We start from the raw sequence: 26,448 nt of genomic DNA, 5'->3' as shown, positions 1-26,448 counted from the left end.
GGCCCACTGCGGATTGTACTGGATAGCGTTGACGAGTGAGTTCTCTGTAATCTGAAAAGACGGTTCTGCCCCTCGGAGTTTATCCTAAATGATAAAATAATGTTTTATTCTCGTGCTGACGAGGCGTGGCTCCGCCCTTCCCCCCACGCGCGGTTTCCGAGGCAGCGTTTATCCGGTCATAAAGAGGAGCTGCTTCGTCATTAGACGACAACTGGGTCTGGTCAAATTTGAGTCATGAATGCTTTTTCAAAAACATCCTTTGGTGTTGGTTTTATTATTATTCGCATCCTAATTCCCTTGGATATAAGTATTTATTAGATTAATTTGTAGTATTAAAAGGCGAAATATAGGAATTAAATGTAAATGATAATAAAGATAAACTACTAAATTATATTTTTTTTCTTAATAAACTTTTGGTGAAATTATATTTTACTCCAAACCTAAATTCACTTTACTCTTCTATAATATCTTCTGTATCACTTCACTCCCTTTTAATCCAAATTAAAATACTTATATTTAATTAATTTATATGTCCAATTTAAAGATATTCATTAGGTTTAATAAATTCTTCTAATATACTTAAAATAATACATATCAAATTTTAAATATTAAATATATATGCACTCCTTTGCCTCTAATTAATATCTTCCAGTTCTGCTTGTGATGTAGTCAATATAATAAAAAAAGTAATTATTTCAGTTTAAATATAATTATAAGAAATTAAAATGACACAAATAAAATTATAAAAATATAAAATAAATTTAAGCCTAATCAAGAGGATTAAATATATTTTTTTATCATCTATTCACGTGAAAATTAGGCAAAGAAGACGGTTCTAAAGTCCACAGTAAGAAAAAAAAAACCTATAATTTATTAAATAATAAAGGCCCACTTAGATCTAAGCGTACACGTACCTAAATCCAAATTAGGGGAAAAAGTCAAATTGACTCCCGTACGTAGAAAATGTAAAATTTCTAAGGTTGACTTGCGTACCTCCTCCCGTATTCAAGTCTTCTTATTGTAAAAAAAATTTCCAAGTGATTCTAAGTCGTCCTTCTAAATCCACACTAGAAAATAAAATTCAATTCTTGAACAGATCACAAGGCTATAGACGTTTTATATCTTCCATTATGTCATCCGGTCTTCTCTCAAGAAAAATATACAATTATTAAAGAATCCATTCAACGAAAATTAATGTAAACAGATTGGATGCAATTTTTCTCCAGTCTTAGATTCTTAATCACGAAATAAATTGGAGGAGGGAGATATTACCGAGTGGGTTGTTAGTTAGCTTCAATATAACCGGCCACGGTTACTTATCCGAGTATAGTGTTGTTATTTATTCATATATAATTTTGAAGGTTAGAAGAAAAAAACTTGTCATAAATATAAATATAATAAAATTATAAATTATAATATTATATGGGTTTACCCAACAGTTAGGCCAAAGAACAAAACATGGACCTGTAGGTTGTTTCATAGTGGGTATTTTATAAGATCATGCAAAATATATAAAAATATGATGATTATTTATTAGAATTATACTATCGATTAATTTTGCTAAGGTGAAAGTAACTATCGACTTGATACGACTAAGTCGGAGTCAACCACGTCAAAGTCCCCAAGTTTACATTTTAGAGTTCAAATTACCAATATTTTACGCGGCAAAGAGAAAGAAAAATAAAATTAACAGAAGAAAAAGCTTAATAGCGTTTCCTTTTCGCGGTTCACCGATTCAAACTTCAACGGTCAACATTCCAAACCCATCTCTACTCTTCTCTCCTTTGAACTCTTCCGCGTCATTAACGCTTTTCTTCTCTAGATCTTAGATATATTATACCTAACTCTCCTCCTCTCTTCCTACTCCTTAATCCTAATTTCTCACAAAGATCTCTACTCTCTTGCTCGATCGCATGGGTTTAGCTTGGAGAACTTTGAAGTCCGGATCCAAAATCCCATTCATGAAGAGGAACCAAGTCGCGAATTCCGGCGGGGAGCTTGCGATCCCGACCCACTTCCGATGCCCGATATCGCTCGACCTAATGCGTGATCCGGTGACGGCGCCGACCGGGATTACCTACGACCGGCAGAGCATCGAGTCGTGGTTCGAGCGGGGCAACCGGACTTGCCCGGTCACGGGGCAGGGGATGAAGGTCGAGGAGCTGATCCCGAACCACTCGATCCGCAGAATGATACAGGAATGGTGCGTCGCGAACCGCGGTGCAGGGGTCGAGAGGGTCCCCACGCCGCGAATTCCGATGGCTGCGACGGAGGTTGTAGAGATCCTACAAGAGATCGAAACGGCTAGCCGGCGTGGAGACGGTGCGAGGTGCGGCAAATTGGCGGCGAAGCTGAAGGACTCTGCGAAGGAGAGCGACCGGAACCGGTGGTGCATTTCGTCGAACGGCGCCGGCCGGGCTCTCTCTGCTTCGTTTGGTGAATTGAGCTCAAAGACAGGAGACTTAGAGGAGGTCTTATCAGCATTGGTTACATTTCTTCCTCTTGATGAGGAATCCCACAAGCACATCCAATCTCCAGCCTCTCTCAAATCAATAGTGTCAATTATAAGAAGTGGGTCCTTTCAAGGGAGGTTTAATTCAACACTGGTGCTCAAAGATCTAGTCTCAAGTTTGGATTCAGATGACATAGAAGCTGTGGCAAAGACTGATGGACTCACCGAAGCATTGGTTCAACATCTTCAGAAGCCCATCTCACCTCAACTCACAAAGACCTCTCTGGTGACCATCTTCTACTTGGTCTCGCCCAACACTAGAGCAGCATCTAGATTTGTTGAATTGGGTCTAATCTCTTTGCTCTTGGACATCCTTGTGGACTCTGAGAAGAGTATGTCTGAGAAGGCTTTAGGAGTCTTAGATGGTCTATTTAACAGTGAGAGAGGAAGGCAGAGTGGCGGTGATCATGCACTGACTGTGCCATTGCTGGTGAAGAAGATGTTTCGGGTTTCCGACATGGCGACGGAGTTCGCCGTCTCGGCTCTTTGGAAGCTCTGCAAGAATGATGATGGCAAGGAAGGTGAAGGAGAAGAAGAAGTAGAAGAAGAGAGAATAGAGGAAGGGTGTCTAATGGAGGCACTGCAAGTTGGGGCATTTCAGAAGCTATTGCTTCTATTGCAGGTTGGTTGCAATGGACCAACTAAGGAGAGGGCTAGTGATTTGCTCAAGCTTTTGAATGGACCGAGAGGGGGTGTGGAGTGCATTGAGACTGTGGATTTTAAAGGGCTAAAGAGACCCTTTTGATTGAAAAGATGTAAAAAAAAATGATCATATCTTAGGGTAGAAAAGGATATAAATATACAATTATACATGGTTAACTTTGATTCTTCTTTTTCAATACAGATACTAAATAGAGACTAGCCTTCAAATGTTAGTATCCAAGAATTTTCATAGAATACTGTTGTGTTCAAAGATTTCCTCAGTAAATATCACTATCTATTTGTGATTTATAATGAACAACCATTTATATCTCCTTTACATCTACATAAATCGTTTGATGAAACACTAACATCAAACACTGAGAACACTGAGTAGTAGCAGTAGCAGTAGTAGTAGTAGTAGTAGTAGTAGTAGTAGTAGTAGTAGTAGTAGTAGTAGTAGTAGTAGTAGTAGTAGAAGAAGAAGAAGAAGATAGAGAAAACCAAAACCTACTACAATTTTTCTCTGGAGGTGTAATGGAGTTTGCAAATCGATCATGGGAACAGCCGAACAGATCGACAGCCGATGTTTCTCCTCTTGTCTTTCATTCAGTTTTATCTGACAAACGGGCATGGACGACGACGACGACTCACCAACCAACCTACCACCATTAATTAGAGATTTCAAGACGGAATAATACTGCCAAGATACTAATCTTACTGTCAAATGAGATCTATGTATCTTTGGAATTAGTCTTGTTCCAATTAGTGTTCTTTCTGCGATTTATTCATATAGCTATTTTAAAAGATTAATTGTACTTAGAATCTCAAAATTATTGCTCATTTTTTTTAACTATCTAATATCTTACCCCTGATACTTGATGGCTTATAAGGTAAAACGATCCTCAGAAGCACTAATTACGTGACTGTACAGTTGAGAGATTTATATATATAATTGAAGGGGGTGAAAGTGTCACAATAAATAAATAATTCCTATTTAAATCAACTTATTACTTAATTATTTCAGAGATTTCTTTTGTGAAAATCAACTGAACCATCTTGGGATTTTGCAAGAATAGCGAGATGCGAATTCCTAACCTGTTCCTATCAGTGAAGTTAAAAAAATAAAAAAATAAATAAATAATTAATTAAAAACATTAATTATCTCAGTCCTTGGATGATATATATTAGATATTGTGGGGGGAGATTTGCAAAATTGCGTCACCAGCCAGTGCTTTAAAACTCGTGTGACCACATCGACACGTTGGAAAATTAATTACACAGTCGCTATCAATCTGCATTAATTCTGCCGCGGTACGGAAGAATTAGGGCTTTTTTTTTATTGCATATGGACCCTCTAAAATATCTTATTTATATTCACGGTCCTCTTAAAGTTGATATTTATATATTCTTTAAAATGAAATTTCTCTCCAAATTATAGTATCGACAATGAAAAGGTATTCTAACATTCATTAAAATTAAGTGGAGGCAAAAGATAGCCATATCAACAAATGAACTCTTTGTTTTTGCATAGATAGCCATGAAACTTAACCAACACTTAAAATTGAGTCCATTAATTTAATATTAAAAGAATAAAAATATCATCTTTATTTGTGTGCATATATACACAATATTGCTCTTAAATAGGGACATTTTTATTACCTAAATAAAAGTTTTGATGGGTGTTCGTACGTAACATAATAAGTGAATAAGGAGTTTCTATTTAATTGATTTGGAGAAGTGAACAAGGATTTTTTTTTTGTTTTGTTTTGTTGAGATATTAATGTCGCCAAAGATTAAAAGCCAAACATATAGCTTATTGTGTCAGATTTAATCTTGCTACAAACTTGTCACTGTCTGTAAACTCGCAGCCATTCATGTACAAGAGAAAAATTAAGCTCTATTTAATCTCAAACTCAGTATTTGGGCTTACTGAGAAATCCATTTCCACTGTCCAACATGCAAAAAATTAGTGTATAAAGCCCCACTAAATGACAAACGATTACATTTTTTTCTTAACAATAACAAATTGGATACATATAGTTATTCCAAAAAGAATTCAAGAAAACACACTGCCAAGGATTATTGTTAACTAGTAGTACTCTCACAAGAAGTTTCCCTAACTATCATCATCATCATCATCATCATCATCATATATATATATATATATAGAGAGAGAGAGAGAGAGAGAGAAGCAACTGTATGCATGCTATATATCTATCACGGGGATTGTGGAGGGCAATGACCATTCTTATTGTTTGGATTACTTGTGCATCCCGAAGGCCCAGATTTTGGATTATTTCCTTGTGTAAGTGACTGCAGATCTCTGACGCCGAAATGCCCGTTACCTTCTAACGGTCTCGCCGCCGTCGTCGAAGGAGGAGATAAGCTTGAAAGAAGCAACACCAGAAGCATTACTTCCACCATCCTTGCTCCTCTCGACATACTCATCTCTCCCAACTTCTAAGGATTCTAGCTATATTTTATGGAGTATATGTAGTAGATATGTATACTCTTGTCTCTCAATCTTTGTTAACTTTGATAGATAGAGAAGCCCGAGGACGTGGGCTTTATATAGGTATATTTGGTAGTTGGTATTTGCATGAATCATGCAGATAACATCAAAGGGAAACGTTTTGGACGGTTTGTTAAGTTGATCCCAAGTCCATGGAAAACTTTGGAATGTTTCCCCATTTGAAGCTGTGAAAGGGGAAAAAAAAAGAGAATTAGGTGAACGTTGCGAAATGTGTAGGAAAATGGAGTGAAGTAATAAGAGTTGACGTACACAAAAGGATGGTCAAAGGAAGGAAAAGAAGTCGAGGGAATTACTGGCCACGGCTACGAGACGACTTATTAACAGTGCTGGGGTTAATTTGATTCAAAATTTCTGTCCTTACTCGTGATTCATGGAGATGACTTGAGGTTAAGGGTTAATGGTCCTCTAAAACGCGTCCAATAATTATTAATTTTAGTGAAGACTTGAAGAAAAAGACCAGGAATTTTAGTTTGAATGCTATTCATTTAGAGAATTTAATGGTAATTAAGCATGTTTAACAAGTGGTGTGGTAACTTAAGTAATCATGATTAAGCTGGCCATTAAACCGAGGTTTTTTTTTTATGAAAATTATAGAGATTATAAAATCGTGCATGATTACAGGCCAGTCATAAATTTACTAAATATAAGGAGTTATATGACTATGCAGTAACCATGAACGAGGAGTCAAAACATAAAAAGAAAATTACTAAAACGCAAGGTTTTATATTAAAATTTCCTCTTTCTACACACTGTACAGACGTACAGTTTGCAAATGTACAATCTGCAAGCAACCGTAAGAAAAAAGAACAAAGCAAGAACAAAATGATAGCTAATTTTTGTACAAAATAATTTAAAACAATGAGGTGCATGCTTATGTGCAAAAATGATCAAATGAGCTGCTGCTTCTTGTTCCGTAACTTGTATGCTAAAGTTCAACCAGGTACAACCTTTGCCCATCAGAAACCATTTCTACATCAAGTATCCTTGCTCCATCTTCTGACAGCAAACATGAGCCCAAGAACTTGAGTTGCTCTTGCGAGGATTTGATCAGCTCCTCCGTTGTGCTGGGAATCCAAAGCATCACCCCTTCTTTTCCCTTTTCTTTGGGATCCCATGGATGAATTGGGAACACAATGCATCGACGCTTATCTGCATGGGAAAATAAGGAAAGTTGTGAAGGAATGAAATAAATGACAATGGAATATACAGAAATTGATTGATGAAATCTCTACAGAGGATTAACCTATAATTTATTGATAAAGCAATCACCTTTGAACTGCATTTAAAGTAGAAAGGAGGCTCTCCTTCCAAACTAATAAAGTACAGAACCAAGAAAGAGTTGGAATTTATGCCTTGAAAACACTCATCTGGCTATTAACACAAGGAATTCAAGGGCAACTTGGAATGTTGGTTTAATTCTCTCGTCCTGACTTTAAACATTGGGAAACAGTAGCCAGCTATGTGTATTGGTGCTCAAAGTCTGCAGGCTGATTACCTTGGATTTCTTTGGAGCAACCAGGGAACATGGAAACTTCCTTGGATTTTGCATTTTCCAGTAGAACCATCAAGGATTTGTAGCCACATTTCCGTACTACATCCAATGGAGTAGTTCCCCACCTACAATTTCAGCCATTGTGGAATAAGGGTTTCTTACAAAAATGGATCGTTCATAAGAATTAAATGGATCGTTCTGCATAAAACAGAATAATTCTAAGCAAGATCAAAGCCACAAGGACATGGGACAGGAGTATATTTCAAAAGAAAGCCAGAGTCACCTCTTCCATCTTGGTAGGATACATCTAAGCAAGCTGGATTAAAGGATATAACGTAAAGCCGTTTGCGCATATGAAAATCAAAACATCATCACTGTATAATACCTTCCTAACACTAAAATAGTGCCAGACATAATCCTTATTTCTGCAGTTAAAGAAGCTTGCTTAAAGTGATAAGTGATAACTACCTTGCAACATTGCAGATGAGTACGCTCTGCAGATTTAGATGGTCAAGAGTCGGGAATTCATATGACAATAAGAGAAATGGAAAGCAGATTGGTACAACATCATTATTCCATGTAAAGCTTAGAATAGAGTTGGTAGAGTTGACAAAGTACTGCCACAAGGGACGATGGACAAGGGTCATTAAAGAAGAGAGCAGATAAAACAAAGTTACATTGAAATAGCATGAAGACAATGAAGCACACTTCCCCTTCTGGAAGATAATTCACCTGGAAAGCAACCAATCTCAACATAAGGGCATCAAAACAAGTGCAGAAAGACGATTCAAGATCATCCTTTCTCTTTGTGTTGTTCGAGTGAACTTCTGTTGCCACAACTGCAATTGCAGGAATGGACAAGTTCCATAGAGTTGTCAAGACACCCAGAAAGGCTTCCAAATTCATGGTTCAGTAGTAATTACATTTTTCCTTTTCAGCTTTATCAAGATATTACCCATCAAGTTGATTTTGCTCCTTACTTGCTCCTCGGGAACTTTTAAAAGAAAACCCACTGGGCAATTAGTGAGTTCATACAGATTCAAGTAAGATTCTCATTTTTTTTTTCCTTTTTGTCCTATTGCATGCATGTGAATCTTTTGTCACTAGGAACCAACAAAAAGCCTACTTTTTCATGTCATATAGTTACCAAAATAAACAAATTAATAATTCTTCAGCAATACCTATCCATTGTGACAACACTTGCCCCAGCCTCTATCAGCATTTCTGCTACCAAGTATAACCCCTCAGCAGCAGCTATATGAAGTGGTGTGCGGTGATCATAATCTTTGGAATTTGGATCAATACCACAAGATAGAACTCTTTTAATAAAATTGGTGTCACCCCTCGCAACAGCTTTGCAGAGATGATTACCAGCATCTTGAAGACCTAACTTGGCTCCTCTACTGAAGAGTAAAGAAGCTACTTGATCATGTCCATGCTTCACTGCCTCCAGCAAGGGTGTGCTTCCAAATTTATCTAATTGACATAAGTTGTATGAGTATAAACCTAAGCCATAAAGTTAGAGAAAGAAATGAAGTGGCATTGCGATGCATAACCACTTATAAGAAGGGACAGAAAAGGGGAAAAGGAGATAAGCTACCAGAAAGGTTAATATCCACTCCTTCTTGGATGAGAAACAAAGTGATGTCGTCATACCCTCTTGAAGCTGCAAGATGCTGATAGATAGACAGTTAATTGAGTTGGCATATTAAGTTTAACAGCTTTAATGCCTATTATAGACCAAGGGAATCTAAAATTACAGCCTCCTTATAAGACAGGTAGTTTTGTTGAATAACAATATAATAAGATGGTGATAGGGAAACGGACACACGTATAGACACCACCCTTTCCTTTTCAAGCTTATATCCTGTGCTACCCATGGATCTACTGAACTTAGGGCACGAGGTTATGATATTGATTACTTTACAGTTTACTTTAAAGCACCTGTACATCTAACACCTTTTCTTTATATATGATATATGTAATAATTAACCAATGACTAAGTAGCAGAAGTATGTGTCTCATTGGTTTACATATGATCATCTTAGAGGACCCTTTTAGTAGACAATGATATCTATAGAATGATAAACACTATTGACAAAGCAAGCAGAAAACATCACAAATAAATCATAAACAAAAAATGGAGCGCCATTGCATATTTAATGAATTCAGATAAAGTATCATAAAGATAGCGCAGACTTTATCATGGAAGATTTTGGTGAACCAGAAAGGAAATAGGAAGTCAGAATAGAGTAATCAAGTTCATACCAGCGGTGAGCGTCCATCATAGTCAGTCTTCTTGGGATCTGCTCCTGCTCGGAGCAAACCTTTTAGCCGGTGCAAATCTCCAGAAAAAGCAGCACTATTTACTTTTAAAGCAAGCTCCATTTCTTGATTCCCAATAAGGAACATGATATCGGATTCCAGTTGCTTAATCCATATACTCGATTCATTACACTGCAGTTGAATAAAAGATGTTTGTAGGAAATTTGTTCGTGCATAATGGCAGATAGAAGATATACTTCTGGCCACACTGTGGTCAATATGCCATAAAATTTGCTTACTGTTACCATATTATTGCTAAAAGACAAGGAAGATTGGCCTTGTCCCAGTAGAGAAATTACCTCTAAAAGGTTGCTCAAGACTGTCCGACCATCAAGGAAAGAAGTCTCCAGAAAATTTGTGAAAGATTGTTTATCAAGTCGCAAGAGTCGACAAAGTTCACAAACACGGACAGTATAAGGCTGAGGAATGTTGCAAAGAATAGCAATTTCACCAAATGAACTGTTAGGCTCAAATTGCAAAACAGTCTCTTCCAGTCCATCTTCACCAATCCCTAAGCCTTCCTGTAAAAGGAAAGTACTTTATTTGTAGGTAAGAGATTTATTAATTGTTGATGATATACTAATTTTCATAGTTATCAAAATCAGACTGGATTGCTTGGTCAAATCGGTGAACCACCAACCACCAAGCAAGTTCGATTATGCTATAGAATTGGAAATACAATTGATCCAATAAAAACCAGCCGACCCGGCTGTTCAACTGGTGAATCATGCAACTCAAATGAAATTTTGCGAACAGACTAGGTTGCTCATCTTTCCTAAATTATCTAGTTGTCCTTAATTTTCAATTATTTTATGATTTACCATAAGGGTAATGCAGTCCTACAATTAAAGTAATTACATTTAATAAAAATTAAAAGTGTAATTAAGATAAGATTTTGTATAAGTCATGATTCAATATATTAATATACTTAAACCTAAATATTAGTTAAAAATTGCCTAAATCATACTAAATAATAGTTGAAAATGGCTAAAATAGAATTTTTTTAATAATTTAGAACTACAAAAGTATTATTTAAATATCTAAAATATTTATAAATAAACTAACAGTCTGACCGGTTGACCTGCCGACTGAACTAAGAATCCAATGACTCAACCTCTAACCGGGTCAATGTCCAATTCAATTTTGATAACTATGTTATTTTTTGTCCGGCCATCACGATTCCCAAATCCTTATGGTTATAAACCTAATGCCTACGTGGTCCCATGTATTAGATGAATGTTAGAAAGGAAAGAAATTAAATGACAGCATAGTACTGATTGCATCTAAAATAAATATAGATGTTATAGCCGTTCATACTATGATATAACAGTTTATTTCAGTAAAGATAGACACGTTGCTTCCACCTTTATAAATCCAGGAAAGATAACAGATGATGGTCACATATCAACTCACCAAAACACCATAGCAGACAAAATAGAGCTGATCAACTGCACTGCCTTGTTGCAAGATTACTTCCCCTGGGAGGAAAAACTCTTCATGTAGCCTGATCACCTGCCAAGTCATAATAAGATGCCAGAGAAACTTGTTTTCAAAATCCCAACACAAAATCCAGTCACATATTAACATAAGACAAACATTAACAACTCTTTGTTCCGGCATCTGAAAGTACAATCAATCACAAGAAATTATCCAATAACAGAGCACCTGAAAAGGGATTATAATCACATGCAGGGATGTAGCTTCTTTAAACTGGCACACGAGTTCACCTTAACAAGAAGTGTGTCAAACATCTTTACAACACTGAAGCCCTATAAAGAAGGGAAGCATGAAAGATAGAATGCTGCTCAGCATAGACTTGTTTGCTAGTTGCATGAGCTCTAAGATTACAGGTTATATCAACAACATAGTAGCTTGAGATGGGGACTTAATTGTTGTGGTCTTGAGATCTCAGTTCAGATATATTAAAGTTCAGCAAAGAAAAGCTTTTATACTTGGATGTAAAACTTATTTGATTGAAGAATTACAGAAGGCTGCCGTCTATTAGGTTTCCTTTTGAAAACAACAAATGAACAAAGAAAGAAGAAGAAATTAATGAAGGCATAAGATTAGAAGAGAAGATACCCAAACAAAACTAAATTTTAATTCATCAATCTCAAACTAACATCTATATGGCTGTCATGTATGTCTATAAAGCCCTAATAGTTACATAAAGAAACCTAGGTATTGTTCTGTTAGACTTAGAGCTATGACTAGAATTAAACATTATCAAGTGGTCATGCGTTACAAGTTAATGTTCACCTCAAAGTTGTAAACAAAAATCAACGTAAGCATTACCCAATCAACATGTACAGTACTAATCATAAGTATGGATATGGGGTAAACATGAATATGATACCCCTCATATCTACCACTACCAGCATAAGGGCTTCAAAAAGTCAAGAGTAACATGAGATTTGAAATCACTTTCAAATATAATAAGTACTCAAATTAAATGCAGCTATGCAGGAGAGAAGTAGAAGTCTCTGCTTTGAATTCTTTTCCTTTTTTGCCAAAAAAATGGATTCTCATATTTACCTTAAAATTTGATCACTATTTAGAACACAAAATTTATTGACATTTATCATTTTTCCCTTTATCCCCAATATTGCTTCTGATAATATTCTCTGCAGAGATGAAGTCGTCTTCAATACCATGTACAAAGTTACAAACAATTCAGCTCAAGAAGAAAGATGGATGAAAGTTTAGTTAATATGGAAATGCAATTTTGGTAGCATGAGAAGTGAAGGACATAATTTCTGCAACTTGTGAATAATATGAAGATAAATTATTTGATAAATCACTGTGGGACAAAGAAGACAGTGCATACTAGTATAACATTTGGGGCACAAGGAGGAATTCAACGCATGCAACTTCCATATATTTGAAGAATTTCCAACTGAAGAAAGACACAAAAAATTTAATACATATACATCATTTAGCTAGTAGCAGAAGAAGGACTTACAATCTGTTGAATGAATTCGATAGAGCATCCTTTGAACAAAGGAACATTCTCGATATAAGGTTTATATAATGTTTGAGAAATCTGCACATGGAAGTTAACATCAGTTAGTACAATTCAAGAAAAGAGAATCATAGAAAAATTATATGTTCAACACACTGCTTAGCACTCAGCAGAAGTAAAACAAGCAGTTGGCTAATCTAAACTACTTCCACTATAAGAGGGAATAGTATACTGCTGTTACTGCATCTAGAAAGCTGATCGTTACATAACTCATGTTAGATGCAGAATGAAAACTGGAGACGTCCTGTTTAACAAAAGGAGAACTAAATTTCATGACACAAAATCTCAAAGCAATGAAATAACATGGTCTAAGATGAGCCCGGTTAAGATGAGAATGCCTGAGACCAGAGGTTGGTACCTCTAAAAAAATTAGAAGAGTCTAATGGCTAGGTAATAAGTAATTTGGATATGTTACAACTCCTTTAAAGAGTGACAATTCCAGATGCTTTCATTGGCTTTATGTGGCAATTCTTATGTAATGGCCAGATTGAGTAGTGTTCTCCACACACCTTTGCGTGAATTGAAACTGGGATATCCCCAAGAACAGAAGCTTCTGTGTAGTTGCTCTCATATTTTAAGCGCAAGTGTCCTTTGATCTGCTTACGTATATCCTTACCAAGTCTGTTTCTGTTCATATACTTGACTATATCTTTCATTTTGTCCCTGAACTTTTCTGTCCTTGATCCTTTGACAATGAGTGCAGTCATGTTCCCAATCAGGTAAGCTCCCAGAATCATATCAAAAGAAATATAAATCATAATGAACACCATTTCTCTAGAATTAACTGCATGTATGTCTCCATATCCTGTGACATAAAGTACATAAATCAGCATACTGCACTACAAGATGATGAAAGATTCTTTAAGAAAGGCTAAAAAAAAGTTTAATCCTGTGAGATAAATTATGGCTTCATAAATGGTGCATATAACCTTTGAAGAAAATTTTACTTGTTTATTGAGGAAAAAAGCGCAGTTGCATGATACTACCATTTGCAATTCATGTTCCATCAGTAATTTGTGAAACGGAACCAACCAATTTAGTTGTATCTTTGTTTCTACTTTCTTCCTCACGCAAGCACATGATCAAGCAGAAAGTTATTAATATCTTACTCAAAAAATAATTTAAAGATGGCATTTGTCTTTCCTCTCATTCTTTATGCTAAAACATGAACAACTTACCAACAGTGCGTAAAAAATTACCAACAATTAAAGACTAGCGAGATAAAAAGTTTGGTACTAAAAATGTCTGATCTGTGTAAACTTACCAACAGTTGCCATGGTGACTATGGCAAAATATAATGATGTGATGTATCTCTTGGAGAGATCGATATCCCTGAAATGGGAATAGCTGTAATTTCCGAGCTTCAAATTCCCTATCCATGTGTGATCTTCTCTTGACTCGGGCAAAGTTGTGGCCAGGTAGTAAAAAATACAGGCAGCTGTGTGTGTGCAATAGAGCTCGACAACTATCAGTTTCACTATTCGTATAAACAAGTAATGGATGCGGATGTCCTTCTCTAGATTATGGAAAAAATCTGTAACTCTGAGTACCCGCACTAACCTGATCCACAAGAGGTACCTAACTGCTTCTTGACTTCCAGATGCCTGTTTTCAGCATCGAAGAGAAGAAATAAGCTGAGGAGGCAAAATACATTGAAATAACAAAAAGCACACAGAATCTCACATAGAACACACTTGAACAAGAAAATAGCTAAACACAGATAATGAACGATAACAAAAAAAAAACAATATTTCCCAAATAGTTGGGTTCAGCTACATGGATAATTTTTTTCCATCTATCGCAATATACTGTAAGGTTCTAGATGAAGGCAAACATGTACATAAACAATATAGTAAAATGTAACATAAATCCTGATTCTAGGAGTGGTAACAAAGCTCAGTCTTAATCCAACGATCATTACAACATGTCCCATGTAAATCTTGCTTTCAATCATTGCTGATGTGCTCGACGCAAAAAAAAGTGCAATTTACTTTTTTAACCCCTGCCCAACGCATCAGCAGGATCCAGGGGGCCTTTCTTCAAGGGAGACGAAGCATTTACCATCTTGCTAATAATCGTTAAGGCTAGGTACTTATCCCGATAATATGCTTCATCACAGTATCACCGTAATTATCATAGATGACCAATAAAACTCTTGTGAAGTAAAATGGAAACCTAAAAAGGAAATCTTTTATATATATAAGAAAAAACGAGAGATAACTTTACCTTATATATAGCATCCCAAGGGAGGCAGCTAAGGAGATCGAACACAAACATCGACTTCAAGTACCTGACTCCAGAAACAAACACCAAAACCCTCTCAGAGAAGTATCACCAAACACCTCACCTGCGCTTTCAGGACAAAAGAGAAAAACAGGGAGGAAAATGCAAAATCACCGGAGGGCAATGGAGGCTGGGTGGTAGACCATGAGGTACGTGTGCTCGTCGCGGTAGGCGACGAGGAATTGGACGGCAATGTCAACGAGGAAGGCGATCTGGATAGCGACGTCGAGGAAGAGGAGGTGCTTCGGTAGACCTCGGAAGAAGCCGAACTCGAATGGCGTGAAGAAGGACGAGTACACGGCCCAGAGCAGTATGAACTTTGCATACATCTGATACCATCTGCACGAATAACAATAAGAATTTAGAATAACACCCCCGATAGTTAGATTACAATCCGAAATTGGACCTTCTTAACGGATCCGGATCGGGCAACCCGTTGGATTATCCGGTTCCACTTACAGCCCTAGTTGTATACTTTGCTCTGGGCCTGGATACCACCGTTGGGCCACTAGCCACAACCCATTCCTACTCTAAGATTTTCCAAAATTTCAGTAATTTTTTTAAATAAAAAAAATACTATGTAAAACATTTATTAGGATTAATTATGCTTAGACCTTAACTATAGCTCATTTTCATAAAAAATTCTTATTTATTTTTGTGACACTTTAACCCCCACAACTACTTTTCATTCTTTTCTTTAAAGTAAGAGCATAATAATCTCTAGAAAAATTAAAATTATATTTGTAAAAAGTTGTTTCTTTTTTTGTCGTTCAGAATAAGAAGAGAGAGATACGGCCATTAAAGGATATGCTTATTTCATTCTGACTAACAAAGAATATACACCGGAATGTATACATAATATATGAGTTAGACTTTGAAAAATATTGCATAATTTGGCAGCAAACTTTCATAACTAGAAGGACAAGGCCTACACCACGCTAACTATTCTTGTGTAAGACTTACACCAGAGGACAGACGACAATAGTAGCCGTCGGATAAACTTGTGATCCCATCAAGCCCGACACCAATGGTTGTTGTAGATATATAGCTTATCCCGCGAGAAGAGACGAAAGATATAGCATGGAAAGAGAATAACTCAAACTTATTCCCTCTTAATTATATATATATATACCGGTTATCGGGGTGGATAACGAGTCTGGAAAGGAAGCCCTCCCGACTCCTGCCGCTGGAAAACGGCCCTAACCGGCCGAACTCGGAGGCGATAAGCGCAAGGCGGCTCCCTTGCGACGACCGGAGCTGCGTTGGCAGCTCCTCCACCTCGTACTCGATCTCCGTCAGCTCCTTCTCCTTTCGCCGTTGCGACATCTCTTTAAGAGTTAAAGATGATAGATAGAAAGATAGAAAATTTTCGGCACAGCTTGTAGGTTTATTAAGAGAAGGAACTAGAATGAGAGGAATATTCGGATGAATAATGCTATACTGCTAAATGAGATCATAAGCTAGATTAAGCCGTGGGCGTTTACTTGAATAAATAATTCCTTATTAGGGGGAATGGTTGTGTTTCTCTTTTATATCAACTTGAGCTACCGAGCTATTGTTTTGTTACAAGGTATGCTCTCCTTACACCTGGGCACGTAGAGCCCATTTATTAGTTTTGGAGTTAGAGATTAAAGTAACTACCCATGCATCGAGTAGCTAAGGATTAGCAACTAATATATTGTACTAACTTCCTACGTTTATTAGTTAATTAATTAGTTCAAATAATGCAACATCTAAAACTTTGTGTCAAGTTACTACTCTTTCTCAGCATTTGATCAGACATCGCAAACAGCAAAATATAAATTTTTTATTACTTCATAAAGTTGGTAAAGCCAAGGAATGCAATACATGATACGTAATTTACTCTATAAATTAAAGTTGAGTTCCATGAAGTACGAGTTAATGTACACCAAGACAATCAAATGAGCTGCAAGTATCTTTAGACCTAACTTTGCTCCTTCACTAAAGAAACAAAGGAGCCGCACAACACTGGCTGATCTAAAACAGAGCTTTATATTCACGAGAAAGAAAATCTAAGGAATTTGAGTGGTTTTGTATCTTTTTTACTGTGAATTTGAGATAGCAAGGTATTGTTTGAATGTTAAGTTGCAAGGTTTAGTGTAACACCCCATCAAAAAAAAAAAAAAAAAAAAAATAATAATAATAATAATAATAATAATTTCCCTGGCCGACGCACGTGCCGAGCACGTGCGTCGGCCTGCCACCCTGCCACCCTCCCTCTTTCCTTTCTTCTTCTCTTCCCTTCCTTGCCGTGCACGCCACCATTCCCCCATCTCCCTTATCCCTTCCTTCCCTCACCGCATGACCTCTCTTCTTCTTCTCTCTCCCTCCCTCGTGGTCGCCGATAGCCGCCGACGCCCGCCGACTCGCCGACTCCCCCTCCGGTAAACCTCCTTCCTTTCTTCCCTTTCTCCTTCCCCTCCTCGGCCTCGTCTTTGTGCAGGACCCTTGCCGCCGCCGCCCGCGCTGCCGCGCCGCTGTCTCCGCGCTGCCTGTGCGCCGCCCGTCGTGCCGCGCCGCCGCAGCCCCATCGGCCTCTCCACCTCCCCTTCGTCTCCTCCCTCGGTTGGGGAATACCGAGGGAGGGTGGGTGGGTGGGAGGGGGTTTGTTAAACCCCGTGCCCTTCCCTCCCCCTTGGTGGGCTGCGGTCATACCGCGGCCCACCGATCCCCGGGTGGGTTGCGGTCAGACGCAGCCCACTGATCCCTTGGGTGGGCTGCGGTCGACGCGGCCCCACCGAGTCCTGGCGGGCTGCGGTCGGACGCAGCCCACCGAGCCCCCTTGGTGGGCTGTGGTTGGACCAGCCCACTTCGGCCAAACTTGTGGGGCTGCGGTCAATTGCAGCCCACCTTGGCCCTTTGCCTATTAGGTTAGGTTTGAGTCTACCTATTGCCTCTAGCCTAGCCCATATGGGTCCATTTGGACCCTATAACTCGTTTACCATTTTCACCTAATTTGATTAGCCTGATCCTTAATTTTGGGATAATATAAGATTCCTAGGATACCCTTGACTCGTACCAAACATAAATGTGCTAATAAGATAATTAATTCTATTAGTTCGCTAATGACTTTACTTGCGTGAATTAATAGGATTAACACCGCGTGAGGAAGATTTTGGGATCCCGGACTAGGCGACGAGTTTTACCTTACCGTGGAGACCCCCCAGGCGAGTAGAGTTATACAAATCTAGAATAACATGATACAGTAGGAAATGTCAGTATTAATGCATGCAATTGGTACTCCCTGTTATATCTTTTGCATATGTAGCTATTTATAATCTGTTCAGTATAGTATCATGAGAAAGATAATGTGTATGATAATGCTTTACATGTGTCATGTATGGTATACCGTTGCATAGATGTATGATTCTTTGTGGATATGAATTTGTAATGATCATGATGACTATAACATGCTTTATACACGCATAAACACGCACCACTTCCACCTATCATTAGTAGTCGAATTCTGACTAGGCAGTACCCCTACTCACTCAGCCCAGGGTTAAGGGCAGAGTGTATCATATATGTCTATACTATTAGCGGCCTACACCTGAGGTCGGGAAGCCTGTGTGGCATTCAGGTAGTTATACTGCATAGTCAGGACTAGATTATAATGATAGAAGAATATGATTGTGAGGCGGGGATATAACTCTAGCGGTACCCGACGACGCAGGGTTAGGGCGTCTGTTGATGAGCCGAGGGCTCCTGATTCTCCCGCCGAGGGCGGTGATGATTTAGAGAGAGTGAGATATGGGCTGACGACCGGGGTCCTGAGTCTGATGGCCACAGACAACCGGTCACATGTAGTGTCGCCATACACGTGTAGGTGACATTACCGCTAGATGTGTATATATCCCCCCTCGATGTATGAGATGATGGATGATTATATGATGGATGATTATGTGATGGATGATTATGTGATGGATGATTGTGTCTTAAGAGTATTTACCCTGTGTGGTGAATAGCTCGGTGAGCGATGATGAGTATGATTATTGCTTTGGTAGACATGAGGTGACTAAACTGATATTTTATTGCTATGCATAACATGTAAACCTATGATTGAGATGTGTACGAATAAGAGATTGTCTCAAACTTTATATCTGTGTGAACTGATCATAATATGTTTGGTAAACTAGCATGTTCCAAGATAGTGATTGGTAATCTTTATCAACTGCATTGACTTAGTAAATTGTGGTAAGTCATTTTAAATAAGCATGTCGTTATCGTTAGCAAATTTAGGCATACATTGGATATACACCTGTGATGTCATTATTTTAGATTGTATGAATCCTACTCGCTGGGCTGTAAGCTCACCCCTCGTGGCATATTATTTCAGAGCTAGGGGACGCAGGTGCGGGTAGCGAGGAGTAGCCGCTTCCTTTCTTTTTAGTACGTACGTAGTTGTATTAAGCCCCTGCGAGGGTATGATGATGACGTTGTATCTTCTTAGACTTTAACATAATATTTTGGATGTATATTTGGAAGGCTTGTTGTGGCCTGTGGAACTTGTATCCGGACTCCTTTAGTTGAGTTTTATGGTGAATTTATGTGGTTGTATGCCTTGTGAAATCCTTGTACTGACAGGTCATGTGATGTACCGCGTGGGAGGATTTACCCACGCGGTTTACACGTGTATTTGGAGGTTAGGGTGTTTCATTTAGTCTCCTTACAACTGGGCACACAGAGTTAAGAGTTGGCTAAATTTAATTTAATGTTAAGGTCAAAAAAGTTAGCCAGTAAACAATTCTATGCCTGTAATGGAGAACATATTCTAAATTCCAAAATTAAATAGTTAATTAGTACATCTATGAGTGCTCTTCAGTTCAATTAGACATGCAAAAGGAAGCAACTTATAAATAATTAAGTAACCAGTGCTGTATCATTTAGCAAAATAGATTGCATTTCAAGAGTTCCCAATGAAAGCCATAATGTTTCTCTATTTGATCCATAATATGACATGTAAAATTTTGTGTATATATATTAATATATAATTATATATACATGCAGACAAAAATTAAGCTCTGCTAAATTATTAAATAAGGAAGCTCAAGCGGCTCCCGAGCTAGCGAGCTTATTTAACACCCAATTCCGCAGCACAAGATTTCAAAAAATTGTACTCTTTCTCCACATTTGATCAGTCGACTAATGCAAGAAGGAAACTATAAAATTTTGTTTTCTGCAATGAGCATGCGACCTCGTAAAGCCGAGGCATGCATACATGATAATGTACGTGTTAATGTACAACAACACAATCAGATGAGGTGCTAATTATGTACTACTTATACCTTTATCTGCAACTACATACAACTTTTGTCCATTGGAAATCGTGTCTACGTCTAGTATACGAGCTCCATCTTCTGACAGCAAATGTGAGCCTGAGCTGCAGTTGAGCTTCTCTTGGCATGATTTAATGAGGTCTTCTATTGTTTGTGGGATCCAAAGCACCACTCCTTCTTTTCTCTTCTCTTTGGGGTCCCATGGATGGTATGGAAACACTGAGCAGTGTCTTGGATGCATTTTATCTGTTGAAAGTAAGTCATCAGCGATGCAATAAAAGATATAGACTGTAAAATTACTCAATTGGTAATTTGTTATGGAAGATTAATCATATATTTCTAATTTTGAAACTTCAAGGTTGTTTTAAAGGCAATAAGGAACATAATGCAATCTTGTCTTATATTGAACTAATCCATACTAAGTATAGTTAGTAAGTTTATTATCCATTTGGCTACATAATTAGATAGATTTATATATAGTGCTCCAAAGGTAGGGATGTTTTGAAATTTACCTTGAAGTTCTTCAGAGCGGCCAGGAAATTTAGAGAGCTCATCCACTTTTGCATTTTCCAACAACATCATCAAGGATTTGCTACCGCACTTCCGTCCTTCGTCCAATGGAGTAGTGCCCCATCTATAAATAGCAGCGCTTCATAAGTAATTTGTTTAGATGCAAGCATACAATTAATTTCCATATGGATATGATAATCCTGATATTTGTAATATGACTTATCAAATTACTTGATGAAAGAGAGCAGATAAGCAGTCACACACGAGGATGATAAAATGAAGCCAAAAGAAGGAAACTTCCATGTCCAGAGAGATGAGAAAGGAGGAGCCAAAGAGACCAGAAAAACATTTGGCAGGAAAGCATTATTCTATATTGCGAAACTTGATAAAGGTATTAGCAAAATCAGGAATCAGAATGAAAGATATATGTGTACACCATAGACTTGTAAAACTGATTGCATTTGCAGCCTCATTTGACAATGCCAAAAAAACATTATCAAAGGAAACTCATAGAGGGAATATGCCAAAGTTACTCTCTGGTGATTCTAAAAGACCCAAGGTTTACAGAATCACAAGTTAATGGTGAATGCATATGAACAATGCAGAGATTCCTGATCCTAGTAAAGATATAGTGGCATTTGAAAATTTTAAACCACAGAAAGAATTAAAGCAAACAATAGTTCCTTAGTAGTACCTATCCATTGCGAAAACACTGGCCCCTGCTTCTATCAGCATCTTCGCTATCAAATACAACCCCTCAGCTGCCGCTATATGAAGTGGAGTACGATGATCGTAATCTTTTGAATTTGGATCGGCGCCATATGATATAACCCTTCTAATAAAATCTGTATCACCCCTTGCAACAGCTGTGCATAGATGGCTTCCAGCATCTTTAAAACTTAAATTTGCTCCTTCACTAAAGAGCAGAGAAGCCACACGATCATGTCCATTCTTAACTGCCTCCAGTAAGGGTGTGTTTCCAAATTTATCTGATAAATGTACACATATCAACATGAACATAAAGATCAAGAGGCCAATATCACAGTGCATTCTACTTGAACATAAACAGGGAAAGGGATAGAAATAATGATGGTACCAGTAAGGTTAACATCCACGCCTTCTCGAATTAGGAACAGAACAATATCTTCATATCCTTCTGATGCTGCAAGATGCTGTCAGAAGAGTGTTAAACATAAGCTTCTCATAAGTTTGACACCTCAAGATCAAGGAATGATAATATACACAACTATCCAAATGGACAATAAATCATAAAGATATGACGGTACCAAAGGTGAGCGTCCATCATAGTCACCCTTCTTCGGATCTGCTCCAGCGTGAATCAAACCTTTTAGGTGATGCAAGTCTCCATGGAAAGCAGCATTGTTTACCCTCAAAGCAAGCTCTGCTTCTTGCTTTCCAATATGGAAAGTTATATCGGTCTCCAATTGCTTGATCCTTAAAATGGATTCACGACCCTGTAATTGGATTAAAAAGTGTTGGTAAATAATATTAGCTTAGGATTTTTCTGTACCAGATAATATCAATGAATGAGTTAACACGTGGATAATATAAGGCAAGATATGTTGGTATTTTTCAAAAGTCCAATTAGAAGAAGTACCTGCGAGAGGTTGCTCAAGACCGTCCGACCATCAACAAAATAGATCTCCAGAATATTTGTGAAAAATTGCTTATCAAGACGTAAGAGTCTACAGAGTTCGCAAACATGAACAGTATATGGTTGAGGAATGTTCAATAGTATAGCAGTTTCTCCAAATGAACTACTAGGCTCCAATTTCAAGAGAGTCTCTCCACATCCATCTTCACCAACTGTTGCACCTTCCTGTAGAAAGAAACTATAATAGCTGTAAGCAACAGATATGATCATTGAGAATTATGAATTATTTCGAATGCAGCGGATATAATAAAATTCAAAATTTGTCTACGGCCCTTTCAATCAAAAAATTAAAAAAAAAAAATCAAAGCTAGCTAACGTACAGTGGAAAGTAAACTCCCAATAAACTTAATTGATCTGGAAGTAAAGATACATGTCTGATCAGAAACGAAGCATTTAAAACAGGTGCTTCTTCCAAGCATGACTTTTCTCCTTTTGGCAATAAGGATCACATAAATGATATATATATATATATCCCTATACTTCCTTAAGTGCAGTGCTATGCGTACTTCCTCTGTATATCAGGAACAAATTTCAGAAAGAAAAAAGATGATGACTTGGTTTCAACTCACCAACGTACCAAGACAGACAAAATATAGTTGATCAACGGCACTGCCCTGCTCCAAAATCACTTCTCCTGGGAGGAAAAATTCTTCTTGGAGTCGGATCACCTGCCAAGTTATAATTAGTGTGAGAGACACTTGCACAAACTTTCAGAGCAAAATCTGAGCAGAGTTCGAAATAAAATGAAAGAAAGCAATCATAAAATGAGAGAAGTAGAGAACTCAAAGGAAGCAACGTATTTTTCTGTGTTTCTAAGAGTTCAAAAAAGCTATTTCCTTTCTGAAGGATAGGAAAATAATTCCAGAACATGAATGACAAAGTGGCTACCCTTATGCATATCATTTATATATCAGAAGAACAAAAGGCACTTACTATCTGTTGAATGAATTCAGCTGAGCATCCTTTAAACAGTGGAACATTCTCAATATATGGTTTATATAATGTTTGAGAAATCTGCATACAAAATTTAGCGTCAGTCACCATACCTACAGAAAGAAATGGGGACTAAAACAAAAGAGTTTAGCACCAAAAGCAATCCAAATAACAATGCTTATGTTAATGTATGGAGTGAATTTTCTCAACAGATGACGGACCTTAGCACGAATTGAAACTGGGATATCCTGAAGAACAGAAGCATCCGAATTGCTACTCTCATACTGTAAACGCAAGTGTCCTTTGATCTGGTTCCTAATTTCCTTCCCAAGTCTATTTCTGTTCATGTACTTCATTATATCTTTCATTTTATCCCTGAATCGTTCTGTCTTTGAACCTTTGACAATCAGTGCGGTCATGTTACCAATAAGGTATGCTCCGAGAATCATATCAAAAGAAACGTAAATCATTATGAACACCATTTCTCTTGTGTTAACAGCATGTATGTCCCCGTAACCTGTGGAATATGGACATAATTCAGCACATCACAAATGGCAATGATAAGATAAGCAAATCATGAAGATTAATTTATTGGAAAGAATGCCTCATCATCCAGTGAGCCATATGTGACTTGTGAACATTCAAAAGCATTTAACTTCAATGTAAAACATAGTGATTGTAATAAATAAAAAAATTGACAATTGTATCATGAATGAAATAATCTTCTGTGCTTACCAACAGTTGCCATGGTGACTATCGCGAAATATAACGACGTTAAGTAGCGGTTACAAAGATCAATCTCCCTGAAATGAGAATAGCTATAATCTCCCAATGTTAAGCTCCCTATCCATGTCTGGCCTTCCTTTGATTCAGGAAGAGTGGTAGCCAGGTAATAAAAAATACAAGCAGCTGTATGTGTGCAATAGAGCTCAACGACTATGAGTTTGACTATTCTAGTGAAAAGGTAATTGATTCGAATGTCCTTCTCCATCTTCTGGAAAAATTCTGTCACTTTGCGTACTCGTGTTAATCGAATCCATAGTAGGTATCTTACTTCTTCTTTACTACCACAAGCCTGTTTAAGGACAGGATATAACAAAGGCATTATAACGACATTGGAGATTAGAATATATTCTCTTAGCAGGTACAGGACAATTCCATCCTATCTCACTGATGAAACGAAAGTATACCTTGTAGATTAGATCCCACGGGAAACAACCAAGGAGATCGAACACAAAATTTGACTTCAAGTACCTGGGTCCCAAATATAGCACGAGTGAGATAACTAAGCAGGGCCTCAGTTTTCTTTCTTTATGGGTTTTTTGCATGTCACCACCTATGTTTAGCCATATTGCACGAGGATTTTTTTTCTTCTTTTGTTGAACATTTCTATTGAAGTAATATAAGTACAGGATTTCAACCACAAAATTGCTTAAACTTAGGGTGTTATGCGCAAATTTTTCCTAAAAAGTAATTTTAGAATAGTAGTTTTCTGCGATAATGCAAAAATGTAGTGGTGATATGCAAAAGAACCTCCTATTCTGGAAGCGATGAGATCTCGTACCGGAGAGCGATGGAGGGCGGGCTAGAGATCATGCGATAGGTGTGGTGGTCGCGGTAGGCGAGGAGGAACTGGACGACGATGTCGGCGAGGAAGGCGAGCTGGCCGGCGATGTCGAGGAAGAAGAGTTTCTTCGGGAGACCCCGGAAGAATCCGAACTCCATGGGCGTGAAGAAGGACGAGTACACCGCCCACATCAATATGAACTTCGTCCACAGCTCATACCATCTGTCCAAATGCAAACAGCACCACTCGTTACAATTTTTTTTGTTCTAATTTCAATGTTTGTCATGTACTTATATGCATACTATTTAACCATTTAAACCATGATATGAGATCCACGTGTATGTCCAAAGAGTAATAAGTTAGTATTGATAGGACACCTGTCGTATAATATATCGCTACCTTTTTTAGTTGTTAATTAATTTATTAATCTATACAAAATAATATTATTAAACTATACAGTGTCGTCCTTTATTGGTGCACAGATCTGAATAGATAAACGTATCACTTAATTCCAATTCGTATTGAAGTCTGACGTATTTATATTAGATAACTGAGGCGCTACAAAGTTAACTGTGCGATAGAAGACTCACACCGATAGCTGATCCAGTTATCCGTGCGAGATCCGAATAAAAATGGCAAAACGGAATAACGGAATAAGGAAAGTGGAATAACAACCGGTTCTCCGGGTCGATGACGAGCCCCTTCATGAGCCGCTCCCCGCTCCGGCGGCGGCGGAAGCGGTCGAACCTGAACTCCGAGGCGATCAGGGCGAGGCGCCGGCCCCGGGAGGAGCCCATCGTCTCCTCCAACTCCTCGACCTCGTACTCGACCTCCGGCGCCGCGTCGTCCTCCTCCGCGCGAGGCGGCATCTCGCGCGGCAGGGATCGGATAGAGCGGAATGCCGTCGGCGGTGGTGGGACTCACACGGGGGGGCTCGATGGGGTGGGGTTTAGGGGGCTGCGGTGCTCCGCGGTGGGAGATGGAGAGGAGGAAGTGGAGGGATTGGGGCAGTGGGAGGTGAAATGGAAGAGGTAGGGAGGGCAGAGGCGAGTTTATATAGGAAGATGAGGGGGGATTTATAAGTGTGGATGGGAATAAAATATAACTTTCTCGAGGGGTGGAATTACCTGTGAGATTATAGGATAACGCAAGGGCCAATTAGAAAAAAAAGTAGTCGGAGGCGCCGTAACCATCCACCTCACAACCGACAATCGGAGGGTTAATTACACTTCGCACCCTTCAATTTATCGACCATTTTAAAGGATATTTATTCATTTTTAATAAAAAAATATATATATTAAATAATTAAAAATTTTATTTATTTTCACTATTTTACCTATAAAATAAGGTTCAAACGATAATCAAAGCATCGAATATTACACTTCGCACCCTTCAATTTATCAACCATTTTTAAGGATATTTATTTTTATTTTTTTTAAACTTTGATGGGCGAATATATTTTACTTCTAATATAGCGTACCAGAAAAAAAATTAAATAATCATCTTATCTTAATTATTTTCTCTCTTTTTTACCTATAAAATAAAGGTAATAGGAACTTCAAAGCATCTAAAATTAATCACATTATAGCCACGTATATCAAATGGATAACTAACGAAAATTACAGTTCAAAAAGTTCATGTAGTTAGAGAGAGTCGA

General features: G+C 37.9%; 3 protein-coding genes across 4 annotated transcripts; 1 reads left to right on the top strand and 2 right to left on the bottom strand.

Annotated features, from left to right (window-relative positions):
* Nucleotides 1-1,846: 1,846 nt before the first annotated feature.
* LOC140799583 (U-box domain-containing protein 21-like) lies at nucleotides 1,847-3,337 on the top strand. Its single transcript, XM_073153962.1, has one exon. The coding sequence runs from the start codon at nucleotides 1,914-1,916 to the stop codon at nucleotides 3,255-3,257; it is 1,344 nt and encodes a 447-aa protein (XP_073010063.1). The 5' UTR covers nucleotides 1,847-1,913; the 3' UTR covers nucleotides 3,258-3,337.
* Nucleotides 3,338-6,393: 3,056 nt separating this feature from the next.
* Nucleotides 6,394-16,070, bottom strand: LOC140799595 (potassium channel KOR1-like). Its single transcript, XM_073153975.1, has 13 exons — nucleotides 15,942-16,070; nucleotides 14,924-15,148; nucleotides 14,753-14,816; nucleotides 13,791-14,130; nucleotides 13,036-13,331; nucleotides 12,467-12,547; nucleotides 10,918-11,016; nucleotides 9,804-10,025; nucleotides 9,448-9,636; nucleotides 8,780-8,855; nucleotides 8,361-8,655; nucleotides 7,183-7,304; nucleotides 6,394-6,836 (listed from the first exon to the last, which is right to left on the bottom strand). Exons 2-13 carry the CDS (start codon nucleotides 15,136-15,138, stop codon nucleotides 6,613-6,615), a joined length of 2,223 nt encoding a protein of 740 aa, XP_073010076.1. The 5' UTR covers nucleotides 15,139-15,148; nucleotides 15,942-16,070; the 3' UTR covers nucleotides 6,394-6,612.
* Nucleotides 16,071-19,976: 3,906 nt separating this feature from the next.
* LOC140800463 (potassium channel KOR1-like) lies at nucleotides 19,977-25,803 on the bottom strand. 2 transcript variants are annotated; one of them, XM_073155270.1, is made up of 13 exons: nucleotides 25,467-25,803; nucleotides 24,789-25,013; nucleotides 24,415-24,478; nucleotides 23,960-24,299; nucleotides 23,446-23,741; nucleotides 23,225-23,305; nucleotides 22,861-22,959; nucleotides 22,235-22,456; nucleotides 21,903-22,091; nucleotides 21,713-21,788; nucleotides 21,311-21,605; nucleotides 20,619-20,740; nucleotides 19,977-20,352 (listed from the first exon to the last, which is right to left on the bottom strand). In XM_073155270.1, exons 1-13 carry the CDS (start codon nucleotides 25,658-25,660, stop codon nucleotides 20,099-20,101), a joined length of 2,457 nt encoding a protein of 818 aa, XP_073011371.1. In that variant the 5' UTR covers nucleotides 25,661-25,803; the 3' UTR covers nucleotides 19,977-20,098. The 2 variants fall into 2 exon arrangements, with proteins under 2 accessions (XP_073011371.1, XP_073011372.1); XM_073155271.1 differs by lacking the exons at nucleotides 19,977-20,352; nucleotides 20,619-20,740 and having other exon boundaries at nucleotides 21,462-21,605; nucleotides 21,713-21,778.
* Nucleotides 25,804-26,448: the final 645 nt, after the last annotated feature.

The sequence above is a fragment of the Typha latifolia genome, chromosome 13, assembly GCF_019914945.1.
Source record: "Typha latifolia isolate L0001 chromosome 13, TyphaL0001v2, whole genome shotgun sequence".
NCBI classification, from domain to species: domain Eukaryota; kingdom Viridiplantae; phylum Streptophyta; class Magnoliopsida; order Poales; family Typhaceae; genus Typha; species Typha latifolia.
The sequence above is the reverse complement of the archived record's forward strand: the minus strand, read 5'-3'. Positions and strand labels throughout refer to the sequence as shown.